General features: G+C 33.4%; 1 protein-coding gene across 1 annotated transcript in view; it reads right to left on the bottom strand.

Moving 5' to 3' along the window:
• CSMD3 (CUB and Sushi multiple domains 3) overlaps positions 1-16,026 on the bottom strand; it is an 88,491-nt gene extending 72,465 nt beyond the window's left edge. Inside the window, exon 1 of the mRNA XM_051971002.1 lies at positions 15,849-16,026. Within this exon, the coding sequence (XP_051826962.1) occupies positions 15,849-16,026 (178 nt within the window). The remainder of the gene's footprint in view (positions 1-15,848) is intronic.
• Between the last annotated feature and the right edge of the window lie 412 nt (positions 16,027-16,438).

A 16,438-nucleotide genomic window follows, 5' to 3' on the forward strand; every position in this document is an offset into this window, starting at 1 on the left:
ACGGAATAGAGAGAGCAAAAGTATATACTGTGGAGAAAATAGGATGGAGGGAAATAAAGAACTGGCTATCATAACTGTTAATGTGAATGGGATGAATGCTCTCATTAAATGGAAGCAAATGGCAGAGTGGATTTAAAAAACAGAATCCTACAATATGGTGTTTGAAAGAAAAACATTTGACAAAGAGAGACACATATAGGGTAAAGATAAAAGGCTGAAAGAGAATGTATTATGTTTCAGCTGAAGTAATAAAAAAAAAGCAGGGCTAGCAATTCTGATGTCAGATAAAGCAAAAGTAAAAATAGGACTTATTAAATGATATAAAGAAGGACAGTCCATTTTGAGGAAGAGTACTGTCAACAATGAAGTAGTAACAGGACTAAATGTGTATGCATCGAGTGGTAGAAAAGGCAAATTCCTAGAGAAGATATTAAGCCAGTAACAAGAAGAAAAAGGCAGCCAAACTAATCTAATAAAAGACCTCAGCCACCCCTCTCAGAATCAGACAAATCTAACCACAAAATAAACATGAAAGAAACTAAAGAGGTTAATAGCATCCTAGAAATCATAGATATGATAGACCTCTGAAGAAAACTGAATAGGGATAGAAAAAAATATACCTTTTTCTTGGCAGTACATGGCATCTACACAATATTGACCAAGTATTAAGGCATAAAAACATCACAATCAAATGCAGAAAGGCAGAAATAGTAAGTGCTCTTTTCAGACTACAATGCAATAAAAATTACATTTAATAAAGGTCCAGAGAAAGATAAACTAAAAACCAATTGGAAATTAAATAATATAATTCTAAAAATTGAGTGGGTCAAACAACAAATCACAGAAACAATGTATAATTCCATCTAAGAAAATGACAATAATGACAAAGTATACCAAAACTAATTTGATGCAATCAAAGCAATTCTTAAGGAAAATTATGTATCTCTAAATAACTATATAAATAAAATGGAGAAAGAAGAGATCAATGAATTAAGTATACAACTAAAAAAGCTAGAAAAAGAACAAATTAACCCCCCCAATTAAATATCAAATTAGAAATTTTGAAACTCAAAGGAGAGAGTAATAAAATAAACATGAAAAAAATTATTGAACTAATAAACAAAACTAAGAGTTGTTTTTATGAAAAAAAAACTAATAAAATAGTTAAGCCTTTGGTTAATTGTATCAAAAAAAAAAAAAGGAAAAAACAAAAAACAAAAAAACAAAACAAATCATCAGCATCAAAAATGAAAGAAGTGAACTTACCACCAACAAAAAAAAATAAATTAAAGCAATAATTAGGAATTATTTTGCCCAACTCTATGGCAGCAAGTCTGACAATCTAACAAAAATGGATAAATATTCACAAAAAAGATAAATTGCCCAGATTAACAGAAGAGGAAATAAAATACTTAAATACTTTTAAAATAATTAAATAAAATAAATTAAAATTAAAAAAAAAAAAAACAATTAAATAGTCCCATTTCAGAAAAAAGAAATTGAACAAGACATTAATAAATTAAGAAAAAAAAAAAATCTCCAGGGCCAGATAGATTTACAAGTGAATTCTACCAAACATTTAAAGAACAATTGATTCCAATTCTATGTAAACTATTTGTAAATAGTTTCAAAGGCAAAGAATGTACAGTTTCAAATTTCTTTTATCACAGAAATATGGTATTGATATCTAAACAAGGAAGGATCAAAACAGAGAAGAAAATTACAGACCAATCTCCCTAATGAATATTGTTGCAAAGATTAAAAAAATATATATATATATATTAGTAAAGTGATTCCAGCAACTTTTCAGCAGAATAATACACTATAACCAAGTGGGATTTATATCATGAATGCAGAACTGGTTCAATATCAGGAAAATATCAACACAATAGACCATATCAATAACAAAATTAATAAAATCTGATTTCAATTGAAGCAGAAAAAGCTTTTGACAAAATATAACATGGATTCCTATTAAAAAACACTAGAGAGTATAGAGGTAAAGGGAGCTTTCTTAATTAATAAGCAGTATCTATCTGAATCCTACAGCAAGCATTATCTGTAATGAAAAGAAACTGGATACATTGCTATGAAATCAAGGATGAAATAAGTATGCCCATTATCACCACAATTATTCAACATTGTACTAGAAATGTTGACTTTGCAATAAGAAAAGAAAATTACAGGAATTAGAATAGGCAATGAGGAAATAAATATAAGAACAAAAAGGAAAAGCTAGTGGAGAGGGGAAGAAAACTTAAAAAAGAAGTGAATATAGCATGTACAGATTTACATTCATTTTCCAATTTTTTTTGTTTTTTGTTTTTTAATGCAGATGAATTTTCCATCCAAAGTTTATGAAGATTATCTTGATTGCTGAGCTACTAAGAGCAACCAAGATTTCATACTTGATCATCAGACATTCTTTCTGTTAATATGTACAATGTGTTCCTGGCTTGACTGTCAGAACCCATGAATATTGGTAGTACAACACATTACCAACAGAAGATAATCTCAAAATTCGCTAGAAAAGATCTGTTTTTGCTGGTGTGCAGGGACAGAATGGGCTAGGCCAGGCCCAGGCGCAAGCAGATAAGCAGTGAGACCATGGAGAATAGCTCACAGTGAGCAGACCAGAGAGAGGCGGGGTGTGGTCTCTGCCAGCAGAAAATCTGTGGGGAGAATGCTATAATAGTATTGGCTACTGTGCCCTGGCAGCAAGCCATTAGATCAGCAGAGAAGCTATAAACACAGAGGGTAAAGATTATAGCCTCAAAATGGTAGAGCCTCTTGGGACCTGTCCATACCCACACAGCACCAGGAGGGACTCAGCATAATTTCAGCAGGCAACAGCTAATCCCAGCACAGCCACTGCTGTCCCACTGCCACTTCACTGCCACTTCCTGTTGTCTAAAGAGGGAACTTGGAAATACCTCACTACCCCATAAGCAGACTGCAGCATTTTTAAAAATTATTATTATTATTTTTAAATGAATAAAAAGGCAAAGAGGGCTCTAACTATAGATAGTTTCTATACTGAAAGAGAGCAGATTTCAAACCCTGAGGGGACTAAAGACAGTGTGTCTCTAGATGAAAATCCAAAGGTGGATATGATCTGTTCCCTAACACACAAGGCTCTCATAGAAGAAATTTAAAAAAAATATTAAAAGAGAGCTAGAAGAAAAATGAGGAAAGAAAAGGAAAGCTTTTCAAGAGGGTCTGGATAAGGTATATAACTCATTAAAAGATAGAGTGGAAAAAGAAAACAACTCCTGAAAAGCAAAATTTGTGAATTGGAAAAGGAAAATAACTTTTTTAAAAAATGAAATTGGTGAAATGGAAAAAAAAAATTCCACAAAACAAAACAACTCATTTAAAAACTCAATTGGACAAATACAAAAAGAAATTTTTAAAAAATGAAAAAAAAATCATTAAAACCAGACTTGAACAAATGGAAATGAATGACTTGAGGAGACACCAAGAATCAGTCAAGCAAAAACCAAAAAAATAAAAAAATAGAAAAAAAATGTTACATACCTACTTGGGAAAACAGACCTAAAAAATAGATCTAGGAGAGATAATCTAAGGGTTATTGGAATCCCTGAAAAGTATAATGAAGAAAAAGAACCTAGACACTATTTTTCAGGAAATCATCAAAGAGAACAATCTACATGTCATAGAATCAGAAAGTAAAATAGCCATTGAAAGAATTCATCAATCAACTACTGAAAGAGATTCCAAAATTAAAATTCTGAGAAATATTGTGGCTAAATTCCAGAACTATCAGACCACAGAAAAAATACTACAAGCAGCCAGAAAAAAAATTAAAATACCGAGGAGCCACAAATAAGGATTACTCAGGATCTAGCAGCGTTCACATTAAAGGATCAAAGGGCCTGTAATCTGATATTCTGAAAGACAAAGGAACTTGGTATGCAACCAAGAGTAACTTACCTAGCCAAACTGAGCATTTTTTCCCAGGGAAGAAGATGGACATTCAATGAAATAAGTGAATTCCATTTATTTCTAAAGAAAAAACCAGAGCTAAACAAAAAGTTTGACCTCCAAATAGAGTAGTCAAAAGAAACATAAAAATGTAAAAAGAACTCTTGAGAACTGTGTTTCAATTATGGGTATACATAAAAAGTATATGTACAATTTAGTTTTACTGTTACAATATAAAAAATTTAGAGGTGGAAAACATATTGTACCAGAAAAGGGGACAAGTGAAGGCACTACATCTCATGAAGCGTCATAGGAAATCTAGTATACATGAGGGAAAGAAGGGAGGGGATCGAACATAGTGTGAATCTTACTCTCATCAGAATTGGCTCAAAAAGAAAATATTCTCTTTACAGAGAAACTTCTTCTACCTCATTGAAAAGTGGGAGGGGAAAAGCAAAAAGGAAAGGGTTAGGCTAAGGGAATATAGAAATAGTAAGGGAAAAGTTTAAGGAAGGGGGAGGGACTCTATGGAGGAGGGAGGGATTCTAAAGGGGGAGGGTTGCATGAAGCAAGTGGTGCTCATAATTTTAATACTGTGGAGGGGATAAGAGGGTTAGGAAAGAGAAAAGCATAATTTGGGGTAACAAGATGGTAGGAAATACAGAATTAATAGTTTTAAGCATAAATGTGAATGGGGAAAACTCCCCCAGAAATTGGAGGTGGATAGCAGACTGGATTAAAAGCCAGAATCCTCCATATGTTGTTTACAGGAAACACACTTGAAGCAGAGTGACACTTAAAGAGTAAAGATAAAAGGATGGAGCAGAATCTACTATGCTTCAGGTGAAGTCAAAAAAGTAGGGAAAGCCATCCTAATCTCAGATCAAGCAAAAGCAAAAACTGATCTAATTAAAAGAGATAAGGAAGGAAACTATATCATCCTAAAGGGTAGCATAGACAATGAAGCAATATCAATACTAAACATATATGCACCAAGTAGAATAGCATCTAAATTCCTAAAGGAGAAGTTAAGAGAGCTGTAAGAAGAAATAGACAGTAAAACTATAATAGTGGGAGATCTCAACCTTGCACTCTCAGAATTAGATAAATACGAAAGGAGTTAAAGAGGTAAATAGAACACTAGAAAAGTTAGGTATGGTAGATCTTTGGAGAAAATTAAATGGAGACAGAAAGGAGTTCATTTTCCACTCTAAAGTTCATGGAACCAATACAAAAATTGACTATATATTAGGACATAAAGACCTCAAATTCAAATGCAGAAAGGCAGAAATAGTAAATTTATTACAATTTCAGATCACAATGCAATAAAAATTTGCATTCAATAAAAAGCCAGGGGAAAATAGACCAAAAAGTAATTGGAAATTAAATAATCTCATCCTAAAGAATGAATGGGTGAAACAGCAAATCATATGCACCATTAATAATTTCACCCAAGAGAATGACAATAATTAGATGATACATCAAAATGTATGGGATGCATCCAAAGTGGTAATAAGAGGAAATTTTATATCTCTAGAGGCCTACTTGCATAAAATAAAGAGAAAAATCAGTGAATTAGTCTTGCAACTAATAAAAAGCTAGAAAAAGAACAAATTAAAAAACACCAAACACTAAATTTGAAATTCTAAAAATAAAAGGAGAGATTAATAAAATTGAAAGTTAAAAAAAAATATTGAATTAATAAATAAAACTAAGAGTTGGTTCTAGGAAAAAAACCAACAAAATAGATAAATCCTTGGTAAATTTGATTAGAAAAAGGAAAGAAGAAAATCAAATTGTTAGTTTTAAAAATGAAAAGGGAAAACTTTCCACTAATAAAGAGGAAATTAGAGCAATAATTAGGAGTTACTTTGCCCAACTTTATGCCAATAAATTTGATAAATTAAATGAAATTTATGAATACCTTCAAAAACATAGGTTGTCCAAATTAACAGAGGAAGAAGTAAATTAGTTAAATAGTCCCATTTTAGAAAAATAAATAGAACAAGCTATCAATCAACTCCCTAAGAAATATCCCAAGGACCAGATGGATTTACATGTGACTTCTACCACACATTTAAAGAACAATTAACTCCAATGCTATATAAACTATTTGAAAAAATAGAGATTGAAGAAGTCCTACCAAATTCCTTTTATGACATAGACATGGTACTGATACCTAAACCAAGTAGGATGAAAAAAAGAAAGAAAATTATAGACCAATCTCCCTAATGAACATTGATGCAAAAATCTTAAATAAGATATTAGCAAAAAGATTACAGAAAATCATGCCCAGGATAATACATTCTGACCAAGTAGGATTTATACCAGGAATGCTGGGATGGTTGAATAGTAGGAAAACTTACCATAATTGACTATATCAATAGTCAAATTAACAAAAAAAAAAACATATTTTCATCTCAATACATACAGAAAAAGCATTTGATAAAATCCAACACTCATTCCTATTAAAAACACTTGAGAGTATAGGAATAAATGGACTTTTCCTTAAAATAGTCAGTATCATCTATTTAAAATCATCAGTAACCATCATATGTAATGGAGATAAACTGGAACCATTCCCAAAAATATCAGTAGTGAAACAAGGTTGCCCACTATTACCATTACTATTCAGTATTGTATTTGAAATGCTAGCTTCAGCAATACGAGATGAAAAAGAGATTAAAGGAATTAGAATAGGTAATGAGGAAACCAAATTATCACTCTTTGCAAATGATATGATGGTATACTTAGAAAACCCCAGAGATTCTACTAAAAAGCTATTAGAAATAATGCACTACTTTAGCAAAGTTGCAGGATACAAAATAAATCCACATAAATCCTCAGAATTTTTATATATCACTAACAAAATCCAACAACAAGAGATACAAAGAGAACTTCCATTTATTTTAAATGGAATTTCAAATATCGATAGTATAAAATATTTGGTTATCTATCTGCCAAGGGAAAGTCAAGAACTATATGAGCAAAACTACACAACACTTTCCACACAAGTAAAGTCAGATCCAAACAATTGGAAAAATATTAAGTGCTCTTAGATAAATTGAGCAAATATAATAAAGATAACAATAGTATCTAAACTAATCTATTTATTTAGTGCTATGCCAATCAGACTCCCCCAAAAAAACTATTTTAATGACCAAGAAAAAATAACAGCAAATTCATATGAAAGAACAAAAGGTCAAGAATTTCAAGGGAACTAATGAAAAAAAAATCAAATGAAGGTGGCCCAGCTAAACCTGATCTAAAACTACATTATAAAGCAATGGTCACCAAAACCATTTGGTATTGACTAAGAAATAGATTAGTTGATCAGTGGAATAGGTTAGGTTCACGGCAAAAACTAGTCAATAATTATAGCAATCTAGTGTTTGACAAATATAAAGACCTTGTGAAGACCGAGTTAGCACCCTGTATACCTTAGAATCAGCCAGAGTCAGGATAAACAAAAGTCCTTGGTCTTTATTCTTGGTCTTTAAAGGTAGGAGTGAATTGGGTGTATGCAGAATCTCCACAACCTCTCCTCTTCATCTCCTGCCCACAAGTGACCCAGGCTAGTCTTACTCCACCCCCCAGTCCCTCCTACAGTTCTCTGTATACACCAATTATTGAGCCAGCACAGGATAGCAGGAAGAGGCATTTTCCAAGCATATGCTTATAGATATTATCCAATTGGTAATTAGCCTGAAGTGCTTGGTTATCCGACCTCAGTGCATTAACTCAAGAGTTTCAGATCTTTACAAGCCCCCAACTTTTGGTATAAGAATTCATTATTTGGGAAAAACTGCTGGGAAAATTGGAAATTATTATGTCAGAAACTAGGGCTTGACCCATACTTAACACTGTATACCAAGGTAAAGTCAAAATGGGTTCATGATCTAAGCATAAAGAGATTATAAATAAATTAGAAGAACATAAGAGAGTTTACCTCTCAGACCTGTAGAGAGCGAAGCATTTGTGACCATTTATTGATCACAAAATAGGAAATGTTGATTATATCAAATTAAAAAGGTTTTGTACAAACAAAACTAATGCAGACAAGATTAAAAGGGAAGAAATAAACTAGGAAAACATTTTATAGTCAAAGGTTCTGATACAGGCATTTCCAAAATATATTGAGAATTAACTCTAATTTATAAGAAATAAAGTCTTTCTCCAATGATAAATGGTCAAAGGATATGAACAGACAATTTTCAGATGAAGAAATTAAAACTATTTCTAGTCACATGAAAACATGTTCCAAATCATTATCGATTAGAGAAATACAAATTAAGACAAATCTGAGATACCACTACACACCTGTCAGATTGGCTAAGATGACAGGAAAAGATAATGACAAATGTTGGAGGGGATGTGGGAAAACCGGGACACTGCTTCATTGTTGGTGGAGTTGTGAATGGATTCAACCATTCTGCAGAGCAATTTGAAAGTATACTCAAAAAGTTACCAAACTGTGCATACCCTTTGATCCAGCAGTGTTACTACTGGGCTTATATCCCAAAGATATATTAAAGAAGGGAAAAGGACCTTTATGTCCAAAAATGTTTGTGGCAACCCTTTTCATAATGGCTAGAAACTAGAAATTGAAAGGATGCCCATCAATTGGAGAATGGTTGAGTAAATTATAGCATATGAATGTTATGGAATATTATTTTTCTGTAAGAAATGACCAGCATGATGAATACAGAGAGGCTTGGAGAGACTTACAGGAACTGATGCTAAGTGAAATGAGCAGAACCAGGAGATCATTATATGCTTCAACAACAATACTATATGAGCATCAATTCTGATGGAAGTGGCTATCTTTAACAATGAGAGGATTCAAATCAGTTCCAATTGATCAGTAATGAACAGAGCCAGCTACATCTAGCAAAAGAACACTGGGAAATGAATATGGACCACAATACAGCATTTGCACTCTTTCTGTTATTGTTTGCTTGCATTTTTGTTTTTCTCAGGTTATTTTTACCTTCTTTCTAAATTCAATTTTTCTTGAGCAGTATGATAACTGTATGAATGTGTATACATACATTTTAGTTAACATATATTTTATCATATTTAACATGTATGAGACTACCTGTCATCTAGAGGAGGGGGTGGAGGAAAGGAGGGGGAAAGTTGGAACAGAAGTTTTTGCAAGGGTCTATTTTGAAAAATTATACATGCATATGTTTTGTCAATAAAAAAACTATAATTAAAAAATAAAAAGAAATACTGGCTGTCAAGATTTTTTCCAGCTTATACTTCCATTTTAATATTGTTGGTTATTGTTGGTTTTATTTGTGCAAAAACTTTTTAATTTAATGTAATCCAAGTTGTCTCTTTTGCCTTTCATAAGTATCAGTACTATAACTGTTTCATGTTTTGGTAAACATTCATTTTGATAGATTGCTAGACTTTCTGCCATACAGTTGGACAAAATAGCTTTTAATTTTTACTTTAATTTCTTTTTCATTCATGTTAATTTCATCCTTTTCATTTTTGATGCTGATTTGTTTTTCTTTCCATTTTCTAATCAAATTAACAAAACAGTTATCTATTTTGTTTTTTAATAAAACAAATTCTTAATTTAATAATTAGTTCAATAGTTTTCTTAATTTCAATGTTATTCTCTCCTTTGAGTTTCAGAATTTCTAATTTGTATTTAATTGGGGCCTTTTAATTTTCCTTTTTCTAGCTTTTTAGTGGAATGCTTAATGTATTGATCTCCTCTTTCTCTATTTTATTCATGTATCTATTAACAGATATAAAATTCCCCCTTAGAACTACTTTGGCTGTATCCTTTAGGTTTTGGTATGTTGTCTCATTATTGTCATTGTCTTGGATGAAATTATGGATTGTTTCTGTGATTTGTTGTTTGACACACTCATTTTTAAGAATTTAATTATTTCATTTCCAGTTGTTTTTTAGTCTCTTTCCCTGCACCTTTATTGAATATATATATATATATATATATATATATAATTTTGCTTTGTAGTCTGAAAAAGAAGCACTTACTTTTTCTGCTTTTCTGCATTTGAGTTTTTATGTCTAATACATCATCAAATTTTGTGTAGGTGCCATGAACTATCAAGAAAAATGTATATTCATTTCTGTCTCTATTCAATTTTGTCCAGAGGTTTATCATATCTAGCTTTTCTAGGATCCTATTAACCTAGTTTATTTGACCGATTCTTGATGTCTCATATAATTTTTTTTTCCATTTGCTTCCACTTGGATCCACCCACAGAACTCCCATTTTTGTTTCTTCATTTTTGCAAAATTTTCTCTTTGATCTGGAGATAATATCTTCCATTTTCTTTCAGTACCTTGAAATCTAGTTCATCATCATAAGACCTGTATCCTTAAACTTATCAAGAAGTCAGTGGCTCCATTACTATAAAATTACTTATCATAGGTTTACTTATTTTTATTAGTCTTCTTTATTTGACTTTTATAATCCAAAATTTATTCTTCTTCACAGATATAGAAACACATAATAGTTGAAGACTTCTGATTTCTGTCGCCAATGTCCATTGTCTTATCCAACACAAGTCACAGTCTTAGTTCTTCCTAGATCTCCTTCATTTAACCATTTCAGAAGTCATTTCGTTGATTTCTGCTAATTCTTAGTTCATTTTGAGCTAATGTGCTCAGATAGTTTTTCCATGCTCGTTTACCTTATCTGTACATGTCTTTTTAAAATTTCTAATTCTAGGGGAAGCTAGGTAGTACAGTGGATATAGCACCAACCCTGAATTCAGGAGGACCTGAGTTCAAATCTGGTCTCAGACACTTAAACTTACTAGCTATATGACTCCAGGCAAGTCATTTAACCCCAATTGCCTCAGCCAAAAACAAACAACAACAACAACAACAAAAAAAAAACCTGATTCTGTTGATAAGTTTTTTGTGCATATATATTGGTCTTTCAATATAAATCTGTCCTTTTTGTCTATCACTATACTTGCGTCTCTTTGTATCTTATGTATCCTTGGTTGATTTCTCCTGTTGAATATTGGATCATGCGATCCTACTTTCTCATTGTTTGAAATTTGTACTCCAAAAAAATAGGCTGCAAATCAAACTGTGGTTTTCCTCTCCTTTTATAATAAAAAGTATAAGTCATAGTGCATTTCCTTTCAAGATTCCCATCATTTCTACTCCACAGCAACCAGATATTCCCTATTAATGACTAAACCATTTGTTTCCTCTATTTTATTATAGCTAGGTTTCTTCAGTGAATAGAGTGGTAGATTTGGAGTCAGGATTATATGAGTTCAAATCTGTCCTCAAATACTAACTAGATGCATGGCCTAGTGCATGTCACTTATTTCATGTTTGACTCAACTTCCTCAACTATTTTCCAGAGTTGCTGTAAAGTTCCAAAAAGATATTTGTAAAATGACTGACATCTAATTGAAACTATATAAAAGCTCATTGTCTTTCCTTCCTCTTTCCCTTTCTCTATCTACAGAGTAATCAGTAGTTTCAATAGGTAAACCCCATTTAAAGCCAATCCTAACCAATAACTTGCTTGACTCATACCCCTGTGTATCAATGAGACACCATATCCTGTTATATAAGAAAATATCCAAGAATTAATTTGAAATTATTCTCATGAACCAGCTCTCACTTACAAGCATTTAAAGCAAGTCACAGACACTAAGGTGGAATGTTTATATAGGGTCTATGTTGAAATAGATATAATTCAGGTTGGCTTGTCTTGTTTCCAGAAAGATTACAATTTCTGCCTTCATATAAAATAGATGGGCTGTTGTGACTAGGCAGTCGCTCTATGATGGTTTTCCTACCATCAAAAGAGGTATTGTTCTAGAATTATTATGTGTCATTGTATTCTAGGGATATAATCTAATTTTGTGGACCAGAGTAAAAGCCATTTTCCCTGGCCACTTCAAAGGTGAAGGTAAAAGCTGGTTCAACTTTCTCTCTCTCTCTCTCTCTCTTTCTCTCTCTCTCTCTCTCTCTCTCTCTCTCTCTCTCTCTCTCTCTCCCCTCTTTTATTCTATCTTTCTCCTTTCAGAACTGAAGTCTTACAAATTGAGTTAAACAGTAAAATATCCACAAGGATGAGGTATTTTTGACTTGAGGAGAGGAAATTTTAGCTCAATAAAAGGATTTCACCTAACAAAGTTACTCCAGGAAGTTTCTGAGGGTGCAGGAATTCAGCCAATTTCCCCCTCAATTCTGTGGGTCTCACATGTGCCACTCAAAGTTCATGCCCTGAATCTCATATTACTCCTCTTAAATTTGGCTTCTCCCTTCTTTTGACTTTCCAGTAATCTGGATTTTCACGTCCCTTTTGCAAGGGCTTCTAAAAGTCTCTCCACTTGTGATTCCTTTTCACTCAAGAATTAAAAAAACAAAAACAAAAAACATTTATAGGTATATAAAGTAGATATACTACTCAATCATACTTTCATGACTTTTCATATTCAGTTACATTACAGCATATGAAGTTGCAACCCATAGTTCAAGAAGCTTTGATATACATCATAAACAGCATCATAAATACAATGATTTCTTAGTCAGTCAGGAGTCATATTTCCTTTCATGTAGGCATTATCACAGGATTATCCATGGAACTGTCCATGTTTATATGATCAGGGGTATTATAATTCCATAATTATTTAATATTTTTACTGTGTCTTTTAAAAATATTAATATCTTGTTTTTACATTAGGTAAATTTCACTTTGTATTCCTCCCTTCCCATTAAGGAATTTATCTCTTTTAATAAAGAATTTAAAAAAAATAAAATAAAATAAAGAATTTGAAACTGTTTCCTCACTGATGAATTCTGTCTCCAGCCCAGAGCTCAACATTCTTATGTTTTAAACTGTAGTCCAGAAAAATAAATCTTTTTAACAGACACCATCTTCTTAGCCAGTTGTTTACTCCCAAAATTCATTTGTTGTAAAATCTTGCTCTTAGGTCAGGGGTGTGGAACCTTTTTCCTGCCAAAGACCTTTTGTGTTGGTGCTAAGTCACTGGAATCGATAGGCATTCCAGGAGATTCACAAGTCCAAGAGATTCACAAGTCAGGATTCACTTTGGGAGATTCATGAGTCAGGATTCAGTCCAGGAGCTCCCACAAGCCCAGAGAGAACCCACAATCCCACTCTTGGAGGAGGAGTCAATTTATTCCATATATATCACCTTTGTGCGAGCTGGAGGTTTGGGAATCTGAGAAAGCTAAAGTCTGAAGCTGGCATAGGCAAAGGACAAGCTGCAAGAAATCTTGGAACCAAGGAGAGAGGTAGGCCTCTAAGAAAGCTAATCTGGCTATTTTGAAGGAGACAATAAAGGATTGGATTTTAACTCCTGGCTGCATTTGAAGTGATTATTGAACTGGAGTGAAACTAAGGCTGCCTCCAGAAGCTCCCCAAGAAGCCTGCTCACAGAGAACAATTGCATTATTAGAGAAGAGGACATTACACTTTTGAATATGTATAACATCATTGGAGGGCCAAACGAAATTATCAACTGAAAGACTTTAGCAGTGGGAGGTTGTTGTACCTAGCTTTCAACTCATCAGTTCTGATGGTTGCCCTCACAGAGCCAGACCAAAGGATTTCTTGGGCCTAAACAGCCTGAGGGCCAGAAGTTCTCCACTCCTGCCTTAGATGAACAACACTGATAAAAAGCTCTTATCTGCCCTTAAGGTCAGTTTCTTGCCCACTGATTCACATTCCATAGCATGGTTCCTAGATTCATTTGTATTTCCCCTTTTCTCCCATCCACTTCTCTGAATCCCCAGAAGCTGATAGTAGTGATCAGTTCTGACAAGTTTTGCGAGGTTCTTGATCACATCTTGAACATAGGTTTGGGAAAGTATAGAAATCTTTTCTATTACGAATATCAGTGCAACTGTTGGCTAGCTCTGTAGTGAGGAACTAATTGGTAACACTGATTTCTTCTGACTTTTAATGAATGACATCTCTGGATGGCATTTGTAAATTCAAATTTTTTTTAACAATTATCTTCTTACAAGTCCCAGTTACTCTTTCCCCTCTAAAGAATTCACATCTTATGTTTTCTTTCATCTCTTTCTATTTTCCCTTTTATAACTCCTAGTACTGGTCAGAATTTCCTTCTGCCTCTTTAGATCCTTCTTTTCACTTGGAAAACATTCTTTGATGTATAAAGGTTTGTTTCATTCTCCCTGATAATCTGGAGATTCACTTGGTAAGTGAGTATGTATTGACTTGATGGAACCTATTTGAACATGGCAAAAAGATCACTTTGCGGATTCTAATAGTCTCTCAGTAATTCTTGTTTTCCATACTTGCTGGAAGTAAGGTTCTATGTTGCAAAAGACTGGAGGTTATATCCTGTGATGAATTGTAGTGGCAAATTCTTCTTGGAAATAAATACCTGAGGACTTAATTCTTGATTTTTAACTCTCTTGAATTGTCACTGTCTTTACTTTAGCTGCTTAAATATCTCCAAAATCTCTGCTCTCCTGTTTAGTCTCATGGTTACCATGCTATTTCAATATTACAATTTATCTAGTCTTTTGCAACATCTTCTTTTACATATCTTCCTTCATTCTATTTCTCTTAATTCCTTCTTCTATATTGTGGCCAGAATATCCTTTCATATACAAAGTTATGTTGTGCCACAATTCCTTTTTGTTGTCCTGACTCAGTTTCCCTAATTGGTGCTGCCTCAGTTTCCCTGAATTGTTCTGCCTCAATCCCCTTAGTTGCAAACCCTGCCCCTCCTCCAATTCATTAATACTGAAATAACTCAGGTCTACTTACACTAAAGTTATAAATTGTCAATGTGTAAACTCAAGATAAAGGGGAGTTCAGACTTCCTGGCTCCTAATTCCTATAAGTCATCAAGGATTTATGGTTACCACCCCCCCCCCCATTCTGTCATTGTTCTTTATCCCAACTTATCAGAATGTCCTGTGCCTCCCCTCACCCTGTCAGAACTGGATTGATAGTCCGTTCCCGCTCTCAGTGCTCTGATTCTGCCCCTGCCTCAGTCTACCCCTGTAGCTGAGTCACGTGTGTATATATACTTCATGGGAAGCACAAGTTAGCTGCTGGATGCTTTGGACATCAGCCCTGGGGGCACTCTGCCCCCAGCACAATCTCTCCCTCTCAGAAATCCAAATAAAATATTAAAAATTCTCTAATCTCTATCTTGACTCAGTTTCTCTGGCATTACAATTATAGTTATATCACGGCTCTACTAACAAATCTTCAGTAGCTTCTTATTGTCTAAGTTCAAAATGCTTTAGTTTAAGTTGTCCCTTTGCTTAAAATTTCTACTCATTCTGTAAAGCTTAATTCTAATACCTTCTCCTCCAGGAATTTATGCATCCTTGATCCTCCTTAGTCAGCAATGAATTTTCCCCTGGTTCACTTATTATATGCTATAATTTCATATATTTCATCCATTTATTTTTCTCCTTTATTTTTAGTAGAATATATGATCACTGAGAAGAGTAATGGTATCAAATCTAACATTTATATCTCTGCTGGCATCTTGCACTATGATTTGTGCACAATAGATCAATTGACCAATCGACAACTTAGTAAATATTAAAGGCTTATTATATGATAGGCATTATGCTAGATGTTTTATATGCAAAGAATGAAGCAACTCGTGCCCCCCAAGGAGCTTTTTTCTAATAGTAGATATAGAAATACACACACATGCTGCAGAATAATGCAATAAATACAGAACAAACACAAAGAAAAAAATACTAAGTACTTAAATGTTTGTGCATGATATTTTATATAAAATTGTTAAAATCATACTTATATGTAACACAAAAATAAATTATTCCCTTGTTCTACTTACAGACTTGTATATTCACAAATTATAAGAGATCTTGGTAGAGATTCTGCTTCAGCTGGAATTTACCTTTACATTCAGGCTGTCTTCCTGTCCAACTTCCATTGGCTAAACAAGTCCTTTCTTCTGAGCCATGAAGAATATAACCAGTCTCACAAGAGAAGCGTACAACACTTTTGGTCCTAAAGTCACTCTCCTGTCTGGACCCATGACCAGGAATGCCTGGATCTCCACAGGAACCAACCATATCACCTGAAAATAAGCATGGATTAGGATAGTAAGGTTTTTTTTTGGTTGTTGTTGTTGTTGTTTTTATTTATTTATTTTATTTTTTTAATTTAGTTTTATTTTATAATAACTTTTTTATTGACAGAATCCATGCCAGGGTAATTTTTTTACAACATTATCCCTTGCACTTGCTTCTGTTCCGATTTTTCCCCTTCCTCCCTCCACTCCCTCCCCTAGATGGCAAGCGGTCCTATATAGGTTAAATATATTGCAGTATATCCTAGATACAATATATGTTTGCAGAACCAAACAGTTCTCTTGTTGCACAGGGAGAATTGGATTCAGAAGGTAAAAATAACCCGGGAAGAAAAATAAAAATGCAAATAGTTCACATTCATTTCCCAGTGTTCTTTCTTTGGGTGTAGCTGCTT

Source organism: Antechinus flavipes, chromosome 1 (genome assembly GCF_016432865.1).
Source record: "Antechinus flavipes isolate AdamAnt ecotype Samford, QLD, Australia chromosome 1, AdamAnt_v2, whole genome shotgun sequence".
Lineage (NCBI taxonomy): Eukaryota > Metazoa > Chordata > Mammalia > Dasyuromorphia > Dasyuridae > Antechinus > Antechinus flavipes.